The sequence below is a fragment of the Rhipicephalus microplus genome, chromosome 3 (genome assembly GCF_043290135.1).
Source record: "Rhipicephalus microplus isolate Deutch F79 chromosome 3, USDA_Rmic, whole genome shotgun sequence".
Taxonomy (NCBI): domain Eukaryota; kingdom Metazoa; phylum Arthropoda; class Arachnida; order Ixodida; family Ixodidae; genus Rhipicephalus; species Rhipicephalus microplus.
Window position 1 is genome coordinate 24265572 of NC_134702.1, and position 18269 is coordinate 24283840.

At 43.1% G+C, this 18269-nt stretch overlaps 2 protein-coding genes across 3 annotated transcripts; one reads left to right on the forward strand and one right to left on the reverse strand.

Moving 5' to 3' along the window:
* Positions 1 to 771: 771 nt before the first annotated feature.
* LOC142803638 (serine/threonine-protein phosphatase Pgam5, mitochondrial-like) lies at positions 772 to 5356 on the reverse strand. Of its 2 annotated transcripts, none has more exons than XM_075889100.1 (5): positions 5077 to 5356; positions 4069 to 4247; positions 2922 to 3136; positions 2165 to 2295; positions 772 to 1159 (listed from the first exon to the last, which is right to left on the reverse strand). In XM_075889100.1, exons 1-5 carry the CDS (start codon positions 5226 to 5228, stop codon positions 1009 to 1011), a joined length of 828 nt encoding a protein of 275 aa, XP_075745215.1. In that variant the 5' UTR covers positions 5229 to 5356; the 3' UTR covers positions 772 to 1008. The 2 variants fall into 2 exon arrangements, with proteins under 2 accessions (XP_075745215.1, XP_075745214.1); XM_075889099.1 differs by having other exon boundaries at positions 2919 to 3136; positions 5077 to 5355.
* Positions 5357 to 5516: 160 nt separating this feature from the next.
* Positions 5517 to 16503, forward strand: LOC119180394 (uncharacterized). The gene is made up of 7 exons (XM_037431587.2): positions 5517 to 5870; positions 6403 to 6530; positions 7812 to 7953; positions 9005 to 9126; positions 10220 to 10330; positions 13269 to 13463; positions 16022 to 16503. Exons 1-7 carry the CDS (start codon positions 5762 to 5764, stop codon positions 16136 to 16138), a joined length of 924 nt encoding a protein of 307 aa, XP_037287484.2. The 5' UTR covers positions 5517 to 5761; the 3' UTR covers positions 16139 to 16503.
* The last annotated feature ends 1766 nt before the right edge of the window (positions 16504 to 18269 follow it).

Consider the following 18269-nt stretch of genomic DNA (forward strand, 5'->3'; position numbering starts at 1 on the left):
AGACTAACCCCTTTCTATTGCAGCTATTGACATGAACTACATTCCACCACTTTACCTTATGAGTACATGTATTCTCCTTGTAATATAGCCAAATAGAATTGAATAATCAAATTGACATTATAATAAGGGTTTTGCCAAACATTGATCCTATCTCTGTAATTACACCATTTTTTATCTCCTTCATATACGTATTCACCATATCATTCCTGCGCTCTCTGATCGGACTACTACGTGTCCAAATTATCCGATAATCAAAAACGAATATATAATAGGTCCATATTGGAGACCGAGACCAAGCTGGATCAGACCTAAGAATTCTGTATGGCAATCAAATGTTCTATCACACAGCCACACTGGAAAGGCTTGAAACTGCTTAGGAAAAAAACAAACAAATAAGTGGTTTAAAGCTGGCCACCTATTCCAAAAGACTTGGCCATAATTTATGATCAGTCTTAGCATTGCACGCAACCCATAGAGTCTGCATTTTACTAAATGTTTCAGGCCGCCCTCACTTGTTCGAACACATTGTCCAGCACAGTCCCTTAAAAGAAAAAAAAAAAAGAGAGAGAGAACATTATGCAGATTGCATGCCATGAAAACTTATTTAGGTGAAGTTTTCACCGGTGCTTGCATAAAAAACATTGTTTTCAAGAGACAATTAGCGAGTATCATAAGCAGGTGACTTTCTTAAACAACTGCTGTGCTACTTGCACATAAATGCACAAACTGAGGACAGATTGGAGTAATTAAAAGCACAAGCCTATACATGAGTACACATTTAGTTCTACTTTATTATGGAAAAATACGTTTCCCACGTATAAACATACAGCCGAGCATCATTGCTAAGATATATATATATATAAATTTCAATACCACATTAGTGGTCCAAAAATGAGAATGTAAGAAAAAACTATACGAGTCCACTTCGTTATACATAGACCGAGTGCAACACCACAGGGACCTCAAAACACAAGCGCAAAACAACTCTGGCCCTAACTGGTCAAACGACTAGCTGGTCGTAATCATTTCCTGGGGGAAGTGGCCCGTGTCACCAAGTGACCGTAGGGACACTCGGCCCGAAGGAGGGATCCTCACGAGAGAGATGCTGCAGTTGGCCAGAGATATGCGAGACCAAGCCTCGGGTGGGAACTGCAGAGCCCTGGAATCAGGAGCAAAGACACACAGATCTTTGCACTGGTGCAAAAGAAGAGTGTTGGATTTTGTGATCTTTACATGTCGAGACCGCAATATACTACATCAGGAGTGGAAGCGGGCTTCCTTTTTTTTTGGAGCAGCGTAAGAAGCAGGAACAATGCGATTTTAGAGCAGCTCTGGAGCGGTACAAAAGGAAGTTTAGGAGCAGCTTTGAAGCATCAATAGGTGTATTTTGGAGCAATGCAGTTAGTTTTGGAACAGATTTCAAGAGTTATTCATCACTAAATATTTTTCCTTCTTGTTCACAAAAAATTGCAGTGGCTTTCAATAAACATTCAATACTAACGAAGCGACCTGACTTACCACAAAATAGTGTGTGTGTGTGTGCGCGCGTGCATGCGTGCGCATGTGTGCATACTAAACATTAAAACATCAAAGCTGAAAGTGCAGCAACTCAAAGAAACAAGACATAGGCGGTGCTTTGGATAGTTACTAGACCTCAGACGAATGTAAGATATTGCTATTAAAATGTTCAAATATTAAAAATGTCAACAAAGCATAGCATCTCACATGAACAGCAACTGAAAACTGGAAAAAAGCTAACAAAAATGACCATTTCAAACCCAGTAAGACACGACACAAATGAATTTTAAAAACTTATGATCCAGTCATGCAAGCACCACAGCCAACAAGAGAACCGCGAGGAAAATAGATCAGCAATGTGCTCGCCGCCGCACCGTTACTGGGCGATGGCACGGAAAATATTTTTATTAAGATAGCATTTGCAAGGACACACACTGCGGGTTTTTGCCATCACCGTCATGTTTCATGCAAAGTCTAAGTTGATACCATCCCCGCGCATCGTACGTTCTACCCATGTGTAAAAGCGGGCAAGCGAGGACGACAAGCGCTGCTCAAGCAGAGAGCAAATGAGCTGGTCCGTCTCCATCGTTCGGAGGGCGCATCTCGCCGTGTGTTAGACTAGCCGTCTAAGGGAACACATACACACCTGCATATCCAGTATCGAATGACGTTGGCATGGCAAACGATGATCTCGTGGGAGTCTTCCTTTTGACTAGGAGATGCACGGTAGAAGTACTTGCGAAAACCGGCTTCTATCCTCGCGCCATCTGTAAAAAACTAGCGACCCAGGTCGGCCCCTTAGTCAGTTCCCTCTGCTGAAACATGCACCTAAATAGATGAGGCAGACAGGGCTGAAAAGAGGCGAGGGCACCAAGTAAAGTCGAGGTGCGATAAAAGATTGCACTAATGCAGAAAAACATACCCTACACAAAGTGCGCCATGACCAACACGCACCATGGTCCCTTCAGTTACAGTGAACTGCGAATAAATTTGATAAAAGTGGAGCTTTTCGCAAAGTCCATACTGTAGAAAGTTTATATCTCTTCAATTGATTTGATTGATATGTGGAGTTTGATGTCCCAAAACCACCATATGATTATGAGAGGCGCCGTAGTGGAGGGCTCCGGAAATTTCGACCACCTAGGGTTCTTTAACGTGCACCCAAATCTGAGCACACGGGCCTACAACATTTCCGCCTCCATCAGAAATGCAGCCGGGATTCGAACCCGCGACCTGCGGGTCAGCAGCCGAGTACCTTAGCCACTAGACCACCACGGCGGGGCTATATTTCTTCAAGTCAGCATTTATAACTGTACAGTAATTAATCAACAATTTAGGGCACAACCATTTGCATCACATTGAATAAGCTCATACAAATGCATGCTGAGAACACCTGCAACCACCTTGGCTTCTGGTCTCCAGGTTCCGTAAGGCGGTTCGGGAGGAATAGGTGCCCCTTCCCGAATCAGCTCGCAAGAGTCAATCGGAAGAGGTTGCAGGTGCTTATGAATTATCTCGGCTGTTTCGATAGCCCGTGTCATGGTCGAGTGAACAAGTCGCGAGAAAGGGACTCCCAACTCCTTCAACCGTTGACCTGTCGCATCTGCTTGCTTACGGCCTGCAACAGAGCGTCAAGGAAAAGAAAGTTAGGAAAAAAATGAAGGTACAAGTTTACATAGTACTATGTGGAACCTGAAAAAAATTTTCACATCCACCAATGAAGCCATGAGGGGCACTGGAAAATATTCCTAGAGCTAAATCTAGCAGATTCACGCATGCTCCTTCTGTGTTTTCCATCAAGAGAGAATGTCAGTTTCTTGAACAATGGTGACAGGCATGAGCACGGCTGTTCAGTCAAAGGACAGACTTGGACATATGCATGTTCGTTACGAAATTGTGAGGAGGGTTTTTTGTTTCTGTTTTCGATATTAAACATCATTTTTTGTAACCACCTCTGTATCACTATTTTCTGCCTCTTCTTTTTTCACATATCTCTAAATTTTTCTGGCATTATCTTTTTAGAATAACAATGTATCAACTCTGCTAACAAGCAGTGCTTTTTTAAGGTATACACAAAGAGGAGAATGGCTGCCACTGCAATTTAATGCTAAAAAAATTGTGTGTGTAATACTTAACGAGTAGGTTTGGCTTTCATTGTAGTCAAGTAACCTTTTCATACATGTGAATTTCCTTTTGAAGTAAAGTCAAGTGCTGAAGGGTGTTCACTGTTTTCATCGTATTGTGGCTTCATGAGGTTAAAGTTAAAAAATGGTGACCATCAAAATCTCTCTAGCTGAAATCAGGTTTCAACGTAAAGATTTGGCTTTCGACACATACTTTTCTTAGCAGTGTTTACCTTACCTTACCATGTATAACTTAGCTATCGTCCCACGCATTATTTCCCAGTAGTGCTCATTTTGTGCAACTAGTTTTCACAATTCATCGACAAGCCATGCAAGTTCATGTTGCATACGAAATGTTTCTTTCAAACATCTGTCTCGTTCAATGTTTACGAAAACATGACAAGAACACCAAAATAATGTCACTTACCCAATTCTGTCAAAGTGAAGTCTTTGTCCGACTCTCCTCGCATATTGTATTGGCCATGTCGAATTATGTAAAGGTATCGTGTTGCTGTCGGCTTTGCTTTCTGCAGTTCCTCGTTGTAGCGGTTCTGCTCTTTCTCCGATGAATTTTTGGGAGGTTTCGTGCAACACTCGGGCTCCCTCCTGGAAAGAGAAAAACAAAAAACTAAGTCAATATGGTGTTACTGTTCAGTACTCCACAGAAATAGTCATTTCTCCATCATGCAGCATGTTTGTCGTGAAAAACAATTCACGACTTGTACGAACTTCATTTTGTCATTCCTTGCCATGTAAAAAAAACATGAAGTGTGTTGATCCTCGTTCTGTTAATCACGCATCTCAACCATTTGGGTGGACCGTCACTTTCACCGATGAACAGCGTACATGCATCGTTACTTGGCGCTTTCAAACCGTTTTCACCAATTGCTAAACGTAATGCACAACTGACGGCTTGGAGTTGCTTCTTCTTGATTGACATATCCCTCGCGCATGCGCGACAGCCTCATTCGCGCGGGAAGAAGAAAAAAAGAAAAACAGCTACACGTTCAACAATGGTCGACGAAACTTGAATGAAGGAGGATGACAGCTTGTCTCCACATGAGTAATTGTCGATTGTCCGACAGCGCTGGCCGATGAATGTTCGCTACAAACTTCATCATCGCAAAAATGGGCAGAAACAATTACAAGCGAATCTTGAATCAAGTATAGACGTGCGCAGAGATTCATTCCAGTGTAACTCCATGCTTCCAGTAGCACGGCAAGCTTGTCGCGTAAGTAGATCAGCCAATCAGTCCATTTAAACAATAGGCCCACGTCTGCGGTAAATTAACATTTCGAGGGTTACGTTCGATTACACAAGACATCACTTTTCCACGGCATTTGCAAAGTATAAGAAATGTAACAAAGCACGAAACGCAATGAAGCGCAAGTGAGAGTTCAAGCGAACCACCGCCTTTGGCAAGGCCGCGCTTACTTGTCCCAGTTACTGTCCCACTGAACGGTGGGCTCGAAGTTCGTAGTCCACGATGCTTGCACGGTACGCTTCTTCGCTTGCTCACTGCAGACCACAAAAGCTGCCACGCCACCGCCGAAAATGCTCACACCTGTGACCACGCGTCGAAACATTTCACCGAATACACAGCATCCAGGCAGCGCGGCCCAAATCTACACTATAATCGCGATAAAGAAAAAAGCAGAAGCCCGCCACATGCAAGCCGCTACTAGCGATCACTAAAACCCACCAGAACCACCGGCTGTATCACGTGACTACAACTTACATGTTGTGGAGCTATGATGCTAGTAACGCCATTGATCTCCGCTAGGTTAAACATGCAAACGGTTTTTGTTTGCTTCCTAGCGCATGTTACCACACTATCATTACTGCTGAAATTAATCATTGATCCAGGCAGCCCATTTAGTAATAGAGAAGCGGTAATTTATAGTTAGCAACGAGGTCAGAGAACGAACCGTACATAAAACGCGTGCCTCACCGTCGAACTTTTGTGAATATCGTGTTTGCTTATTGAGCTACGGTACCATCTGAGATCACCAGCACAGATAGTTGATCACAGGAAACATAAGCCAACGTGACTTGCCTGCCATTTGTTATTCACCGACTCGTGTCGTGTTGGGCGGGACATCCTTGACCGGCAGGCAAGATGGATATCGAGCAGGCGAAAGACGAGTTCGAGAAGCTGCTCCAGCAAATCGACCCTGCGAAATCGGCAGAGTTCATACTTTGGATACAGAGAAGGTATCTGATGGCAAGTGAGTCGTCAGAATGGAATGTTACGCTAATGTCTTAACGAAAGTGGAACTGAAGTGTGTGTTGTCAGGATAACTAGAGCGCTCCACGCTTATTGCGCCCATAATGTTCGGCGTACTGCCGCGAATTTCATCCGAGCAAACTGTTTTTGCTGGCTTCTATTTCTAAAAATTCGCTTTGTGTAATAGGTAGGCCGGCCAAGCATATGTTTTATGCTGTAGACAGGTGAAAGAGGCGCGTTGTACACGGGCGTCACTCGGTGCTTTAGCAATCGGTCCCACTTCGTATTAATCTAGGAGGCGCTGCAGATGATAATTAACATTTCATGAAGGAATCTGCTGAAGGTTTTGGCAGTAATGTGGCGTTTGCTGCCGGCGCCAAACTTGCAAGCCTCCACAGTTTTCATTATATTAACTGTATCACGACCGTAAGGGCCTAACGTACCCTACGTACCCGTATTCTTTCGATGTACTTGTTAATGTGTTCAGATTCGCTTGTTTCTGTGGAAGTTAATTTTGCTTGTTCGATTTACAGACTGTGCAGGCCACCAAGTCGCCGAAGCCCACCACAAGATGAGACAGATTGCCGAGTACCTCAGACCCATGGTGCCTGTAAATGCAGTTTTTCCTTCAGAAAGCATACTTGTGCCAAAGCAGGGAGAGGTAAAGCAATATGTATGATTTCTTTTTCCTTTTTTTGTGGAATGTGCATTATGCACATATCTTGGCCTCTCATATGCAGCACCATCAATTTCACTTGGCTCAGCCCCACCTGTTACGTGGGTGTATCAAGCATAATGGAATTTGGAAGGTCTGTAGATGAAGCCAGGTTGACGTTTCATGATTCTTGCTGCTAGGGCACTTGTGCAAACTTGTAAAGCGTGACAATACCGGGCATGAACTTCCCCCATCGGAGTTTGTTCTGATGTGGTGCAATATTACATGAAGACAAGATTGAATACCAGTATCTGAAGTTATGAAACGCGTGCCGAAAAGCCTGTGAGAAGAAAAAGTACATGATGATACGACCACAGGAGGAAACTGTGGTCATATGGTAAAAACATTATGAGGGTGCATTCTGTAGCAGTTCTTATGCTTGAATTCTATTCTTCGCTTGTGACGCATAAATGTAAATATTTTCATTCTTGTTCCTTTTTTTTTCCCTTTTCTTCCTCCCAAATGGCCGAATGTATTATTCAGGAGCGGCGCCAAGGGGGGAGGGGGGCACTGGTGGGCTGGAGCTTTTGCACGCAGAATTGCTTGCCCCCCCCCCCCTTGCCCTCTCAAGAGCAAGCATAGTTAAAACACAACGTATAAGTTCGGTGCCTCTCTGCCCCCACGAAGGTATGCAATTTTCATCAGTGCCTCCCCCCCTCCCCCTCCCCCCAGAAAACAAAAATCCTGGTGCCGCCCATGTGTGTTCGATGTGGTATCTCGGAATTTGAATTATTCTCAAGAGCCCCCAGTTCTTAGTTATGAAAGAAAAATTTCACTGAGGCTGTCAGATTAAATTGTCTTCGTTTATGGGAAATGAATACCTGTGTTTTTTCCTGCACACTTACTTCACTGACATATGACACATGCTGACATCACGAGTAAGTGGCCTATGTTTAATATTATAATGACTCAGATAAACAACACAGATTACAGAAACAAAACCAAAAGGACAGATTTATGCACTTGTGTTGTATGCCTCTCTCTGTTATTCTTGTTGAGCTTTCAAGTTGGGGTGCTATCAAAATGACATCCCATGGTTTCAAAGCACTGTTTTTATTCATCTCTAATTACTGTGTGTTTTATGGCTTGCCAAGTTGTGTTCACAATCTATTGGCTATTGAAATGAAAGCTGTATATGGGAGTTCACAAGTGCAGTTCGAGTTAATCCCACAAAAAAACTAACTTTCGACTTTACACAACTTGCACCACATATCTTTTATCTTCTAGAATGCAGACTGTGATCCAGCAACGACAGTTCATGTTGATGCATTCCTTTACGATGACGAAGCCATTGACGAGTTGGTTGAGCAAGGAAGACTGAGCCGGAGCTACTGCAAAGCTTGTGGTTCTCACGACACGGCCCCCCTGAGTAAGTGATGTAACAGTGAGTGATGAATCGATACGTGGTCACATATGTTGTGTGCTTTTTGTTTTTTACCTGCATTGATTGTGCAGTCTGGACCAAAAATAACTTCCAATTGTAATACAGAAGACCATAGGAATGCACAGCCTTCTCCATTATGGGGGGGGGGGGGCAACTTTAACCGCATCCCCCCACCTCCTGCCCTGGTTGGTCAAGTACAACAAAAAATGAGCTCCACAATGTATGAAAAAATTGCGACGATGTGCTTATCTGACAAAGGCCTGCCATTGGTGGCCGGATTTCCAGGGTAAAAGCAAGAAGTGAACAGTTCCTTGAATGCAGCATCGTGGGTCCTTGGTCGTCATCGTCACACTATTACCGTCTGAAAACATGCATAGTCATAACCCTGTGCAAAATGGCATGAAGTCTGACTGAGAAAATATATGGAATGGAATCGGCACCTCTTTCAGATGGTTGGGAGGGCCCTGCCCATCCCCCTCTGTGCTCACATCTATGGATGTATGGCCATGTATGCTGCGTGGTCTTTTAGGGGCGAAGCTCCTTAAGGCATGGGCTGTGCGACCCCTGTATGTAGCTACATCTCGTTTAGTTCTTGCAGTGTTCATTATATGGCGGTACCTGTAGCTGATGATGAAAAGATGCAAGATGTTATAAACTAGACGGCGGTATTTGTAGTTGATGATGAAAGATGCAAGATGTTATAAAATAGGAATGATGTCACATATGGCGCGTGTCATTGGTGGAAGGCAATCGTTCGATTTAGTGCGGCGACGTACGCTAGGGGGAGCGTTGTAATAAAATCGAGTAGGCAAAATGTACGGAGGATTCATGGTTTGCCAGATTTACCTCCAGAGCTTCGCCCACTCATCATCATTCACTTCGTGGATATGGAGGCACTTTTTTTTTCCATCTAATGGATTTTTCAAAAGTCTGGACTTTTTAAAGTAGACTGCTAATCAGGGGACTGTCTATGTAAAAGTGCAAGTTAGTGTGAAGTAGAAAAACATATGTATTGCCCTGTTTTTGTCTGTTGCAGCGTTTATTTCGCACTCTGCGTCGGCTCGCAGAGCGGAGTTCATTTTCAGGGAGATGGTGCCTTACCTGAAGGACAAATCTGTACTTGATGTGGGCTCCAGGCTGGGTGTTATGCTCTACGCTGTAAGTGTCGTGTGGAACTGCAGTACTATTTCACTCTGTGCACCTTTATTTTATATCTTTTTTTCTCTATCTGCTTTAACATTCACTGGTGATAGTGACAACCTAACAGCACCATAATAAAGCCCAAGTTCTTATTTCTCATGGAGAAAATGTTGATGCATAGGGAGTCCAAACTTTGTACTAGGTCCTTGTTGTGAATGTCCAGAGGAAAAAAAAATATATGTGATGTAAATGCGAGACTTGCAGGACAAGCTGGGAAGAAAGTTCATACTATTTTAAGAAATTCGGAATGCTTGGGGTGCCTCTGTTCGGTTAATAAATTAATAGAACAATGTTCTTTTTAAAAAATACCTCATCGCTTTCTGTCGCAACCTGTAGCAAAGGTCTGCAAACAGTATTACAATGCTTCCTCGTCATATTTATAGCAGCCATCGCACTACCCTGCTCGGCTGCCGTCATGCCACATTGCCGACAGATGTTCACAACTAAGCACAGGAAGTTTGAAATCTATGACCTCACTTTTATTGCTGAAAAGGCTTTTTAAAACTTTTATACGCACAACGGCTAGCTTCATTTATGCTACAGCTGCCAAAGGCAACAGCAGGTGGAAAAAACATTAACCTTACTTCAGTTTTTCTTTATTTCTTCATTTGTCGAGGTTGAGGGGGGATGGTCATCATATTTTCCATAAATTTGAATTTTGCTCCGTGATATCGCATTTAGATGATAACACCAAATTTACATGTGCAAACTAACATTGGTTTCAAATCAAAATATCTTACAAATCTTTCAAAACCGTGATACTTGTGAAGTGTCGTCTGTTTCTCTGCAAGATGCTTCTGGTAGGTTCTCCACAACTTAAATATGTGCTTTTCGTAAAGGTGTTCCTACTAACTAGCTTTATTTCTTGTCTTGGGAGTAAGTGGTGTGCATGTATATGCATTTATACGTGTGCATAGTCTGCGAAAAATTCCCAAGCTACTATTCCTTGCATTTCTGCAGCGTGTCCTGGGAGCTTTTGACAGACCCTGTACGTTCAGCTGCACTTACGACTTGAGCACATTCACGTACTGGTGCTGTGCTGTACTTCCAGGCCCATGCATTCACGCCAGCAAATCCGATTATTGGTGTCGAGATGAATCCTGACCTGTGCCAAATTCAGGAAACTGCCATCAAGCATTTCCACATGGAAGACAGGATCAAGGCGAGTGTCAGCTAAACCGAGTCCATGTAATTGTTTTACTGTATTCGTTCTGTGTGTGTTTGTGTGTGAGAGAAAGGCACAACACTTATGAAAGCCATATAGTACCTACTCAAACAGTCAAACTAACTGCACATTAATGCAATATAAGTCAATCACAGTAGTGATGAAAATTTTCACAATGCTTATTAAAGCAGTGTACTACATGTTTTTAACCAACTACAGACAGTAATTGGGGCTGTAGAGGTATGCACCCCATCCTTCCGAACCTCTCTCAAATAGGGGAGGCAATGGAGGGTTGAGCACATCTCTGCCCTACGTAACTGATCTCTCGCACAGTTTCGATATAGCGAACCCCACATATTATATTATTGTTCATTTTACTGATTCTCCTCCTGTGAATATTTCTACATTTCAATTTAAAATAACATCATTGGCTTCACTTACTATTTGCTTGACAACACTCCATTTTTGCTTGCATGGTGGTAATGAGTGAGCCACTTAATCTTTGATTCTTCCACTAAATAATGTTAAGAATTGTTCTTTTTTTAATGATTTGGATGACTAAAAAATCACTTGGCCTGCGTGGAATGCACAGCATAGTCACAGTGAAAGATTGAAGAGTGACCTTTTTTAAACATTCTTAGGGTAACTGCTACAGGCACACTTGCAGGGCACCCACTGTGCCATAATTTTTGCGTAGTATGGAAGCATTCACTATGCCATCCTTCGTCATTCTTAGGAGAAGAGTAGTACCCCGTGCAATTTCTTTTATGCTCTGGCTGATGGCGAAAAATTATGCCTGAAGCTTTTGGAGTGGGGTGGGAGTTGTGGTCGACCCACCCGTTATGCAATTAACATTGTGTGATGCCTGGTTGTTGCTTTGCTGTTCTAAAACACTTTATTACTCGTATTAATGCGATTCCTTTCCCGACGTCAAGCCTGCCTAATGACAGTTTGCAATGAAGTTTCAAGAACTGGTGTGGCTTTGTTGTAGAACACTGTGCTGGCACGCAGGGGACACGGGTTCGAATCTCGTTGTGTCCTTGGTGCTTTTTATTTACTAAGTTTTTTTCTTAACTCTTTCATTATCGCATGAGAATGGTTGTTTTTCATACGTCTCGGGAAGATCGTTTTTGCCAGTTTTAAAAATGCCACCAGCACACATTGCAGCATATCAAACTTTGTAGAATAAAATGCTCTTTTCAAAAAATATAGATTGTATAGCAGCAAAAATATTTTAGAATGAATGAAAATGTGGAAAGTAAAATTTTTTGTCACCAGCTGGTATTGATTTATATGTGGAGTTTAACATCCCAAAACCACCATATGATTATGAGAGACGCCGTAATGGAGGGCTCCGGAAATTTCGACCACCTGGAGTTCTTAACGTGCACTCGAATCTGAGCACACGGGCCTACGACATTTCCACCTCCATCGGAAATGCAGTCCCCGCAGCTGGGATTTGATCTCGCGAACTGCGGGTCAGCAGCCGAGTACCTTAGCCACTAGACCACCGCGGCGAGGCGTAACCAGCTGGTAAACAGTGGAGTAAAAAAACACTATATATGCAAAAATATTTAAAACTAAGAAAATGCAGAATATACATTTAGTACATAAATGACGCAGCAACAGTGTAAAAATAATTAATGATGTACAATATGGTTCTCTTCACATAGACAAAGAAAATCAGAACCGAGGTGAGACACAAGTGTACACGTACACTCTTCTCATTGAACTTTTATTGCCTTGCGATAACAGTCTTGAGGTATTCCAATATTTATGAATACCAGTGATGTGAACAATCCCTTTATAAACAAGATGTCCAATGAACTTCGCTATTTCATCTAGCGTTGCCTCTTTCAATGAGTCGCCTGACTCCGCATAGGTTGGCATTCAAATATATGGATCTAAGCATATCTTTGCATCTTTGCGCATACTGCAGCCAGCGCCACCACACTGCACCCTTGCGAAGTGTGGACCACGCACGTAACCTATGTAGCTATAAGATTATGCACGAAGGTCAGAAGCTACATGCACTTGCTGCGGATGAGATAACTTGAGGATGTAAACAAAACAAACCCATGAACGGCTACGGGTGTCTCAGGCTGACGCAAAACATCATCTGCATAAAACTTGATGCTGAGGTGCTGTCATCCACAAAATCTCAGCTCGTTCTCACTCAATTCAGGTGGAGTCGCACGACAGTTTCAAGCAGCGCATGTGTTTTGCAGCGCTGATGCGCACGCATGCGCGCGTGACAACTGCGTAATAGGAGCGACTAGTGGCACTGGATGTGACCCTATGTATGATATAATGATACAAGCAAAACCAAAGTGGCTGGAAACTGGCCGTGAGAGCCACCTGCACACTTTATACATGCGGTGGACCTTGGGAAATATTTTTTATAGGATTGATTTTCCCGGACAGCTTTCTATTGATTATTTAGCTGGCATAAATTTCTGACAACTATTACTGCTCAATTCGAAGCGAACACATCAATTCAATATTTGCCTTGCAAAGTTGCTTTTCATTACAGAACTTCGATGTTACTGTAGCATAATTATGAGGGGCACGCACTTCTGTCAAATTCGCCAACCTAGTGCATTTTTCCAACTACACACGCACATTGGTTCGTGCAAAAGTCTGTAAAATCTATGTTACCCAAGTCGGCAAATTCAAAAAATTCTGAAAGTTGAGTGGCTGAACTAACTACTAGAAAGTTCTGGGTGCACGAGAAAAAAATTTAATATGCCAAAATCAATGACCCAGAAGCGTCGATGACCCGCGATCGATTCGAACAGGTGGGGGTAACGAAAGAGGTAATTAGCACAATAGGGATTACGGACAACTGCAGGGCACGCAGCCCTCATTGTGATTTCATAAGAGCTTTCGCTGTACTAAGTGTGCACAGGTTACATCGTCCGTTTTTTCCATGCAGGTCATCAATGCAAACGTGCTTGCCGTACCTGACCTTGTCGCCAGCTCAGACGTCGTCATCCTCAACAATGTGTTTGAGTTCTTCACGCCCGAGCAAGAACAGGTGGCCCTGTGGCAGTTTCTGAGGCGCACCATCAAGAAGGGAGCCATCCTCGTCACCGTTCCTAGCCTCGAGGACTCTCTCAAGAATCTCCAGGTCAGCGTGCACCAGACATCACAATGCGTTTTTGCATGAAACACTGGTGGCTCCTCGCAGTCATCTCGTACCCTAGCCGGAAATTTAAAACCAGCTTGCCGTGTTTATAGCCGCGTTGCCATACTGATCATATCACTGGTAACTGCTGATTGGTATTGTTAGTACGGCAGCTTTTCTGTCAATAGTCGCCTTCTAAGCAGTTGGTTGCCGCATCCTTGAGAACTGTGCATACGGTCATTTGCAAAACATTAGGAAGCAGTTTCTATGACTAAAAGCGATTTCTGCTCTTTCGTGGCTTTACCTGAAACGCCATACTATAAATATGCTCCATTTAACAGGCGTTCTGTTTACGGGGAGATAAACAGGGGTGCTGAATGCAAGCATGAAACCAATCATATTAAAAAAAAATGTTCTATTTAAGCAGCAGTTTTACTTAACCAGTTGAGGGCAGATTTTTTTTTTTCTTTTTTTGCAAAATACATCTCAAAATGGCACATTTTTTTTTATTACTGAATTAAATTCTGCAGACAAACACGTTTAAGAAAAAGACTAAAAGACTGTCTAAAATTTTTTGCCGTGACAAAAAAAAATAATTTGTGTTGTTACACACGTGTGGTTTATTCGTGAGTAGTAGCAAAACAAATTCTAAAAGAAAGCCTATAAAACTGTTAAAAAATTGTGTGTTTAAATAAACTCTGTGTAGTTGACAGACATAAAAAAAAAATAAGTGCACGAAGTGGCGTTGAGTGGAAACACTGGGGACAAAAGGTACTTGTGATTCGGTCAACATCGTCTTGCAGTTCATGCTTTTGAGATTAATTCTGACTAATTAATAGCACATTTTTAAAATAGTAACGCCTTGTACAACGGGCTGACGTTTACTGAATCGGATTGTGACTCGGCAGTTGGGCCGCTATCCAGAAGAATCATCGCTGGACTTTGTTGTGGCAAAGAAACGGTATGCACCTCCATAGCGAAATGAAGCTGCACAGGCGAGGGCATTGAAGAAAACTACAAAGTTGTGAGCTGCCGGGACACACTTGCCTTGGTGACTTAGCAGCTAAACTTGTGTAGGGTGCTGACACCCCCCTGTAAAGTTGTTTGCGTTGCATGGTGCATGTGTCTCGCCCAAAAGCATTTCGGGGTACAACTACCGAGTGGTAGTAAGTGGCGTTGTGTTCGCAAGCGTTGATCACCACTATCATCATCGTCGTGGTATAGCGGCGGCGGCGAAAAGCCTTGGTAGCAGCGAGCGAGAAATAAGCTGGTTTTTTTTGCGCGTGGCGATTGTCGCGAACGGTTGTCTTTAGCGTGGGTCCCCGGTGCGTGGCACCGTGGGCTGCGCGTTGGGGGCCCTCGTGGTAAGTCAAGCGTTGGCGACACAGCCTTAGGTGTGTCATTGTGTTTGTCATGTTTTGTCGTGTTGTTTAATATTGTGTAAGGACGTCTTGGCGTGTTGATCATGATTGGTTGTGTAATAATTTGGCTGACGATATCGTCGTTCTAAAATTAGTTAAATAAATGTATGTTGTTGTTTGGTTTGTACCGACCGCGCCTTCTGTGTCCGTTCACTCCAAGAGCGTGGTGGCGCTTGCCACGTCTAGATCCCACAGCTGTTGCATTACTATGTACAATGCTGTTTGATTCCGAGTGATAGTGGCTGTATTTCAGAAGACATTATACAAATTATGTCGTGATCTGGTGGCTGCTCTGTACATTTATGCCGTGTTGAAGGCTAAGCATGCTCCACATGTGTCCGCAAGGAACATACTTATCGCTGTTTGGGGAGTGATAGGACATTTTCGTGCGATGTGTTGCACAGCTAGCGAAAATCTGGGCACAAAAAGAAAGTTTGCAGGAAAGTAACCTCAATGTTATATTTGCTCAATGCTGACAATAAGGAGCTCAGTATTCCCGTGCTCCAGCTACTGCTTATGGCTAACACCTTGTTATTGTTTGCTGTTCTTAGAAAGAAAGTACTGCTAGCAAGCAGCTACAGCAGTGACCGCGGTACGACTCGTACAGAAGTCTTCATCATGGCGCCGCATCGATAGCTTCATCAAGCTACCAACAGATGGCATCAATTTCACATAAGGTTTTTAGGAACCAAATTCAAAACATTAGTGCATGTTAAATGCAAGTTCTAAAACCACAAGTGATCCAAATTAGTCCACTGTTTGCCGTTTAGCCTTACTTCATAATCGTATTATGGTTATCACACATAAACTCCTGCACTTTACATGCGTGAGTGGTAAATATGACAGGTGATTTACAGTAATACCGAACGATCCTACTGCTTCGCTCCCTTATCATCATTCGCTTTGTGGATATGCCGCGATTTTTTTTTTAACCGTCAACTGTATGATTTCACAAAAGCAGTATCCCCTCCCAGGTACTGTATACGCCACTATGCTGGAGCTTTGTTACTTGTAAAACACAATCTTAAATTGTTGATCTTTTCCTTGCACAGTCGGTGAGATAGCATTGCCAGTTTCTTCATGCATAAACTTGCCAAAAACTGACCGCAATGGCACGCTTTGTCATTTCTGTCTTTGCAGACTGGAATAGTCATATCGGAGTGGGTCAAACAGAGCTACGTCACTGATCCCCTGGCCTACAGCTTTGTCCTGGATCACGAGGAGCTGACCGAACTGTGCAGCTACGAAGTTCTGTGATTTGCTTGCTGTGTCCTTTGTGCAAAACTTATTCAGTCAAGTCATGCAATGTTCTTATTTTCATCTGTCAGTTATGATGTGTCGGGCAAAAAAGTGCCCTCTTATTGCGTCTATTGGGCTAGAGCAGTTTATACACAATTTTAGCGAATTCGGAAGTGCAAGAACATACTATATATATATCTCTCGCAGTGAGACTGCTTTTATTGCTTTTTTTAGGGGCGAAGCTTCTTAAAGTGGCAGCCATTCATCCCTAGTCATAGCACGTAACATGTCTTACGCTTTGACCTGAAAGGTGGTGCCGGTGGGAGATTTCTCCTGTGCGTTGTTGAACAATAAAACATTCGCAGCGTGCACATTAACTAAAAGCTGAATTCTCCTGTCTCTCATTCACCATCAGCAGCTATCAGCATGTACATTGAGCACCATCTGACAAGAAAGAGATGCTACGTTGTACTCGCTGGGCGTAACCTCCTTGGTTTTAGAAAGGTTTAGCGAGCGTTGGGCCGCAGTGCCATGAATACAGTGAACTAGTATATACCATGAACTCGAGGGGGCTAAAGGTGGGAAGTAGACACGAAGCGCAAGCCGTAAGAAAGTGTGCGTGTGCCACCTCTCGTTTAGTCCTTGGAATGTTCGCTGGATGGCGGTGCTTCTATATGCGGAATATATGATGAAAAGATGCGAGATGATGGTACTTGGAGTGTTGACTAGATGGACAAACGGGCACACAGACAGATGCATGGACAGACGCACGGATGGATGGACGCAGGGGCGAATGCATGGACGAACGCAGGGGCAGACGCATGGATGGACGTGCGGACGCACGGATGGACAGATGCTTCGCCCCACTCTCCATCATTCACCCCGTGGATATGCTGTCATTTTTTTTTTTCATGTATGTTCCACATTTTTGTGAGAGTTATTGTTTTCGTTGGGAGTTTATTAGTAATAGTTCACAATGCACTGAGTGAGAGTTGTTTCATTCGGTTGTGATATCCTGCTACACTTTATAATGTATATCATCTTTTTTTTCGCAACAATATATTTTAGGCTGGTGTTCTTGAATAGGCCTTGGCTTAAAGCTGTTAGGCGATTCCAACCTCTGCTGAAAGAATAAGTTTTATGGGGGCAACTAATTTGATGGTGAGTGCTCGAGACAGGTGATGGTGATTTGATGGTGAGTGCTCGAGACAGTCACCTTCAATTATCACACATCTAAGTGGAGTCCAAGATAATCTAAAAATACCGCACCAGTTTCGTTCCTTCATACACAGGTTTATCAATAGAATTATCTGAAAAATGGACGGCAGGACAATTTATCAATTAGCATTAGCTGAAACAGTGTGGGAGCAAACTCTACGATGTATAAATTCTAGTCGCATACTTCCCTCTCAAGGATTGTTAAAGAGACACTAAAGTCAAATAACAATTTACGTCAATTAGTGAAAGCTCGATGTATGACAATATCTAAAACAGCAATATTATCACAACAGTGCTCTGCTTACTGAGAAATTAAGAAAACAAAAACACATGCGCCGCAGTAGGACATTCTCAAAATGATCCCGATAACATCAGATGGACGGCGTACAAATAATGACTAGTAATCGAACTAGCTGCACTAAATAAAGAACCTTCCGTGCATCAAAAGACGCAATAAAATGCTGCTTGTTCGTTTCTGTTATATCATAGAAAGAAAAACCGCCGGACGTTACTATGGAGAATGACGCGAGTAGTTCAAAAATTCAATTTTCGTGTAGAGACACAGAACAGGTGGTGCTATCTAGCAGGGCGCAGTTGAACCAAAAAACGTCTGCAATTTTGGAGCTGATGGCAACAAATTGATCGATGGCCGTTGTGGCTGCTGTGGCTCCCGCTGCTTTCTGTCTGCTGCTACTAGGGCAGTGAAGCAGGGCAACGTTTTTCACGGCAACAGTGACGCGAGTTGGTCTGGTCAGTCTGCTTCTTGAGACGGGTAATTTGAAGTGCGCTAACCCTATGCGGATTACTAAAACGTGATTTTATTTCAAAATAGACCCTTCCTTGGCACAAAAGTAAAACTACGAGGTTCCTGGACCGATATTTCAACAATCAACGTTGACCTTTAGTGTCCCTTTAAGGGGCATTATTGAAG

What these genes read in the sequence shown, in the direction of transcription:
- LOC119180394 (XM_037431587.2), top strand. Translation starts at nt 5,762, where the DNA reads ATGGATATCGAGCAGGCGAAAGACGAGTTCGAGAAGCTGCTCCAGCAA. An exon ending in GAGAAGGTATCTGATGGCAA is followed by an intron (nt 5,871 to 6,402) that starts GTGAGTCGTCAG and finishes TTCGATTTACAG; the next exon opens with ACTGTGCAGGCCACCAAGTC. An exon ending in ACTCTCTCAAGAATCTCCAG is followed by an intron (nt 13,464 to 16,021) that starts GTCAGCGTGCAC and finishes CTGTCTTTGCAG; the next exon opens with ACTGGAATAGTCATATCGGA.
- LOC142803638 (XM_075889099.1), bottom strand. Translation starts at nt 5,228, where the DNA reads ATGTTTCGACGCGTGGTCACAGGTGTGAGCATTTTCGGCGGTGGCGTG. An exon ending in TGGGACAGTAACTGGGACAA is followed by an intron (nt 4,248 to 5,076) that starts GTAAGCGCGGCC and finishes TTCTCTTTCCAG; the next exon opens with GAGGGAGCCCGAGTGTTGCA. An exon ending in ATTCGATACTGGATATGCAG is followed by an intron (nt 1,160 to 2,164) that starts GTGTGTATGTGT and finishes TCCTGATTCCAG; the next exon opens with GGCTCTGCAGTTCCCACCCG.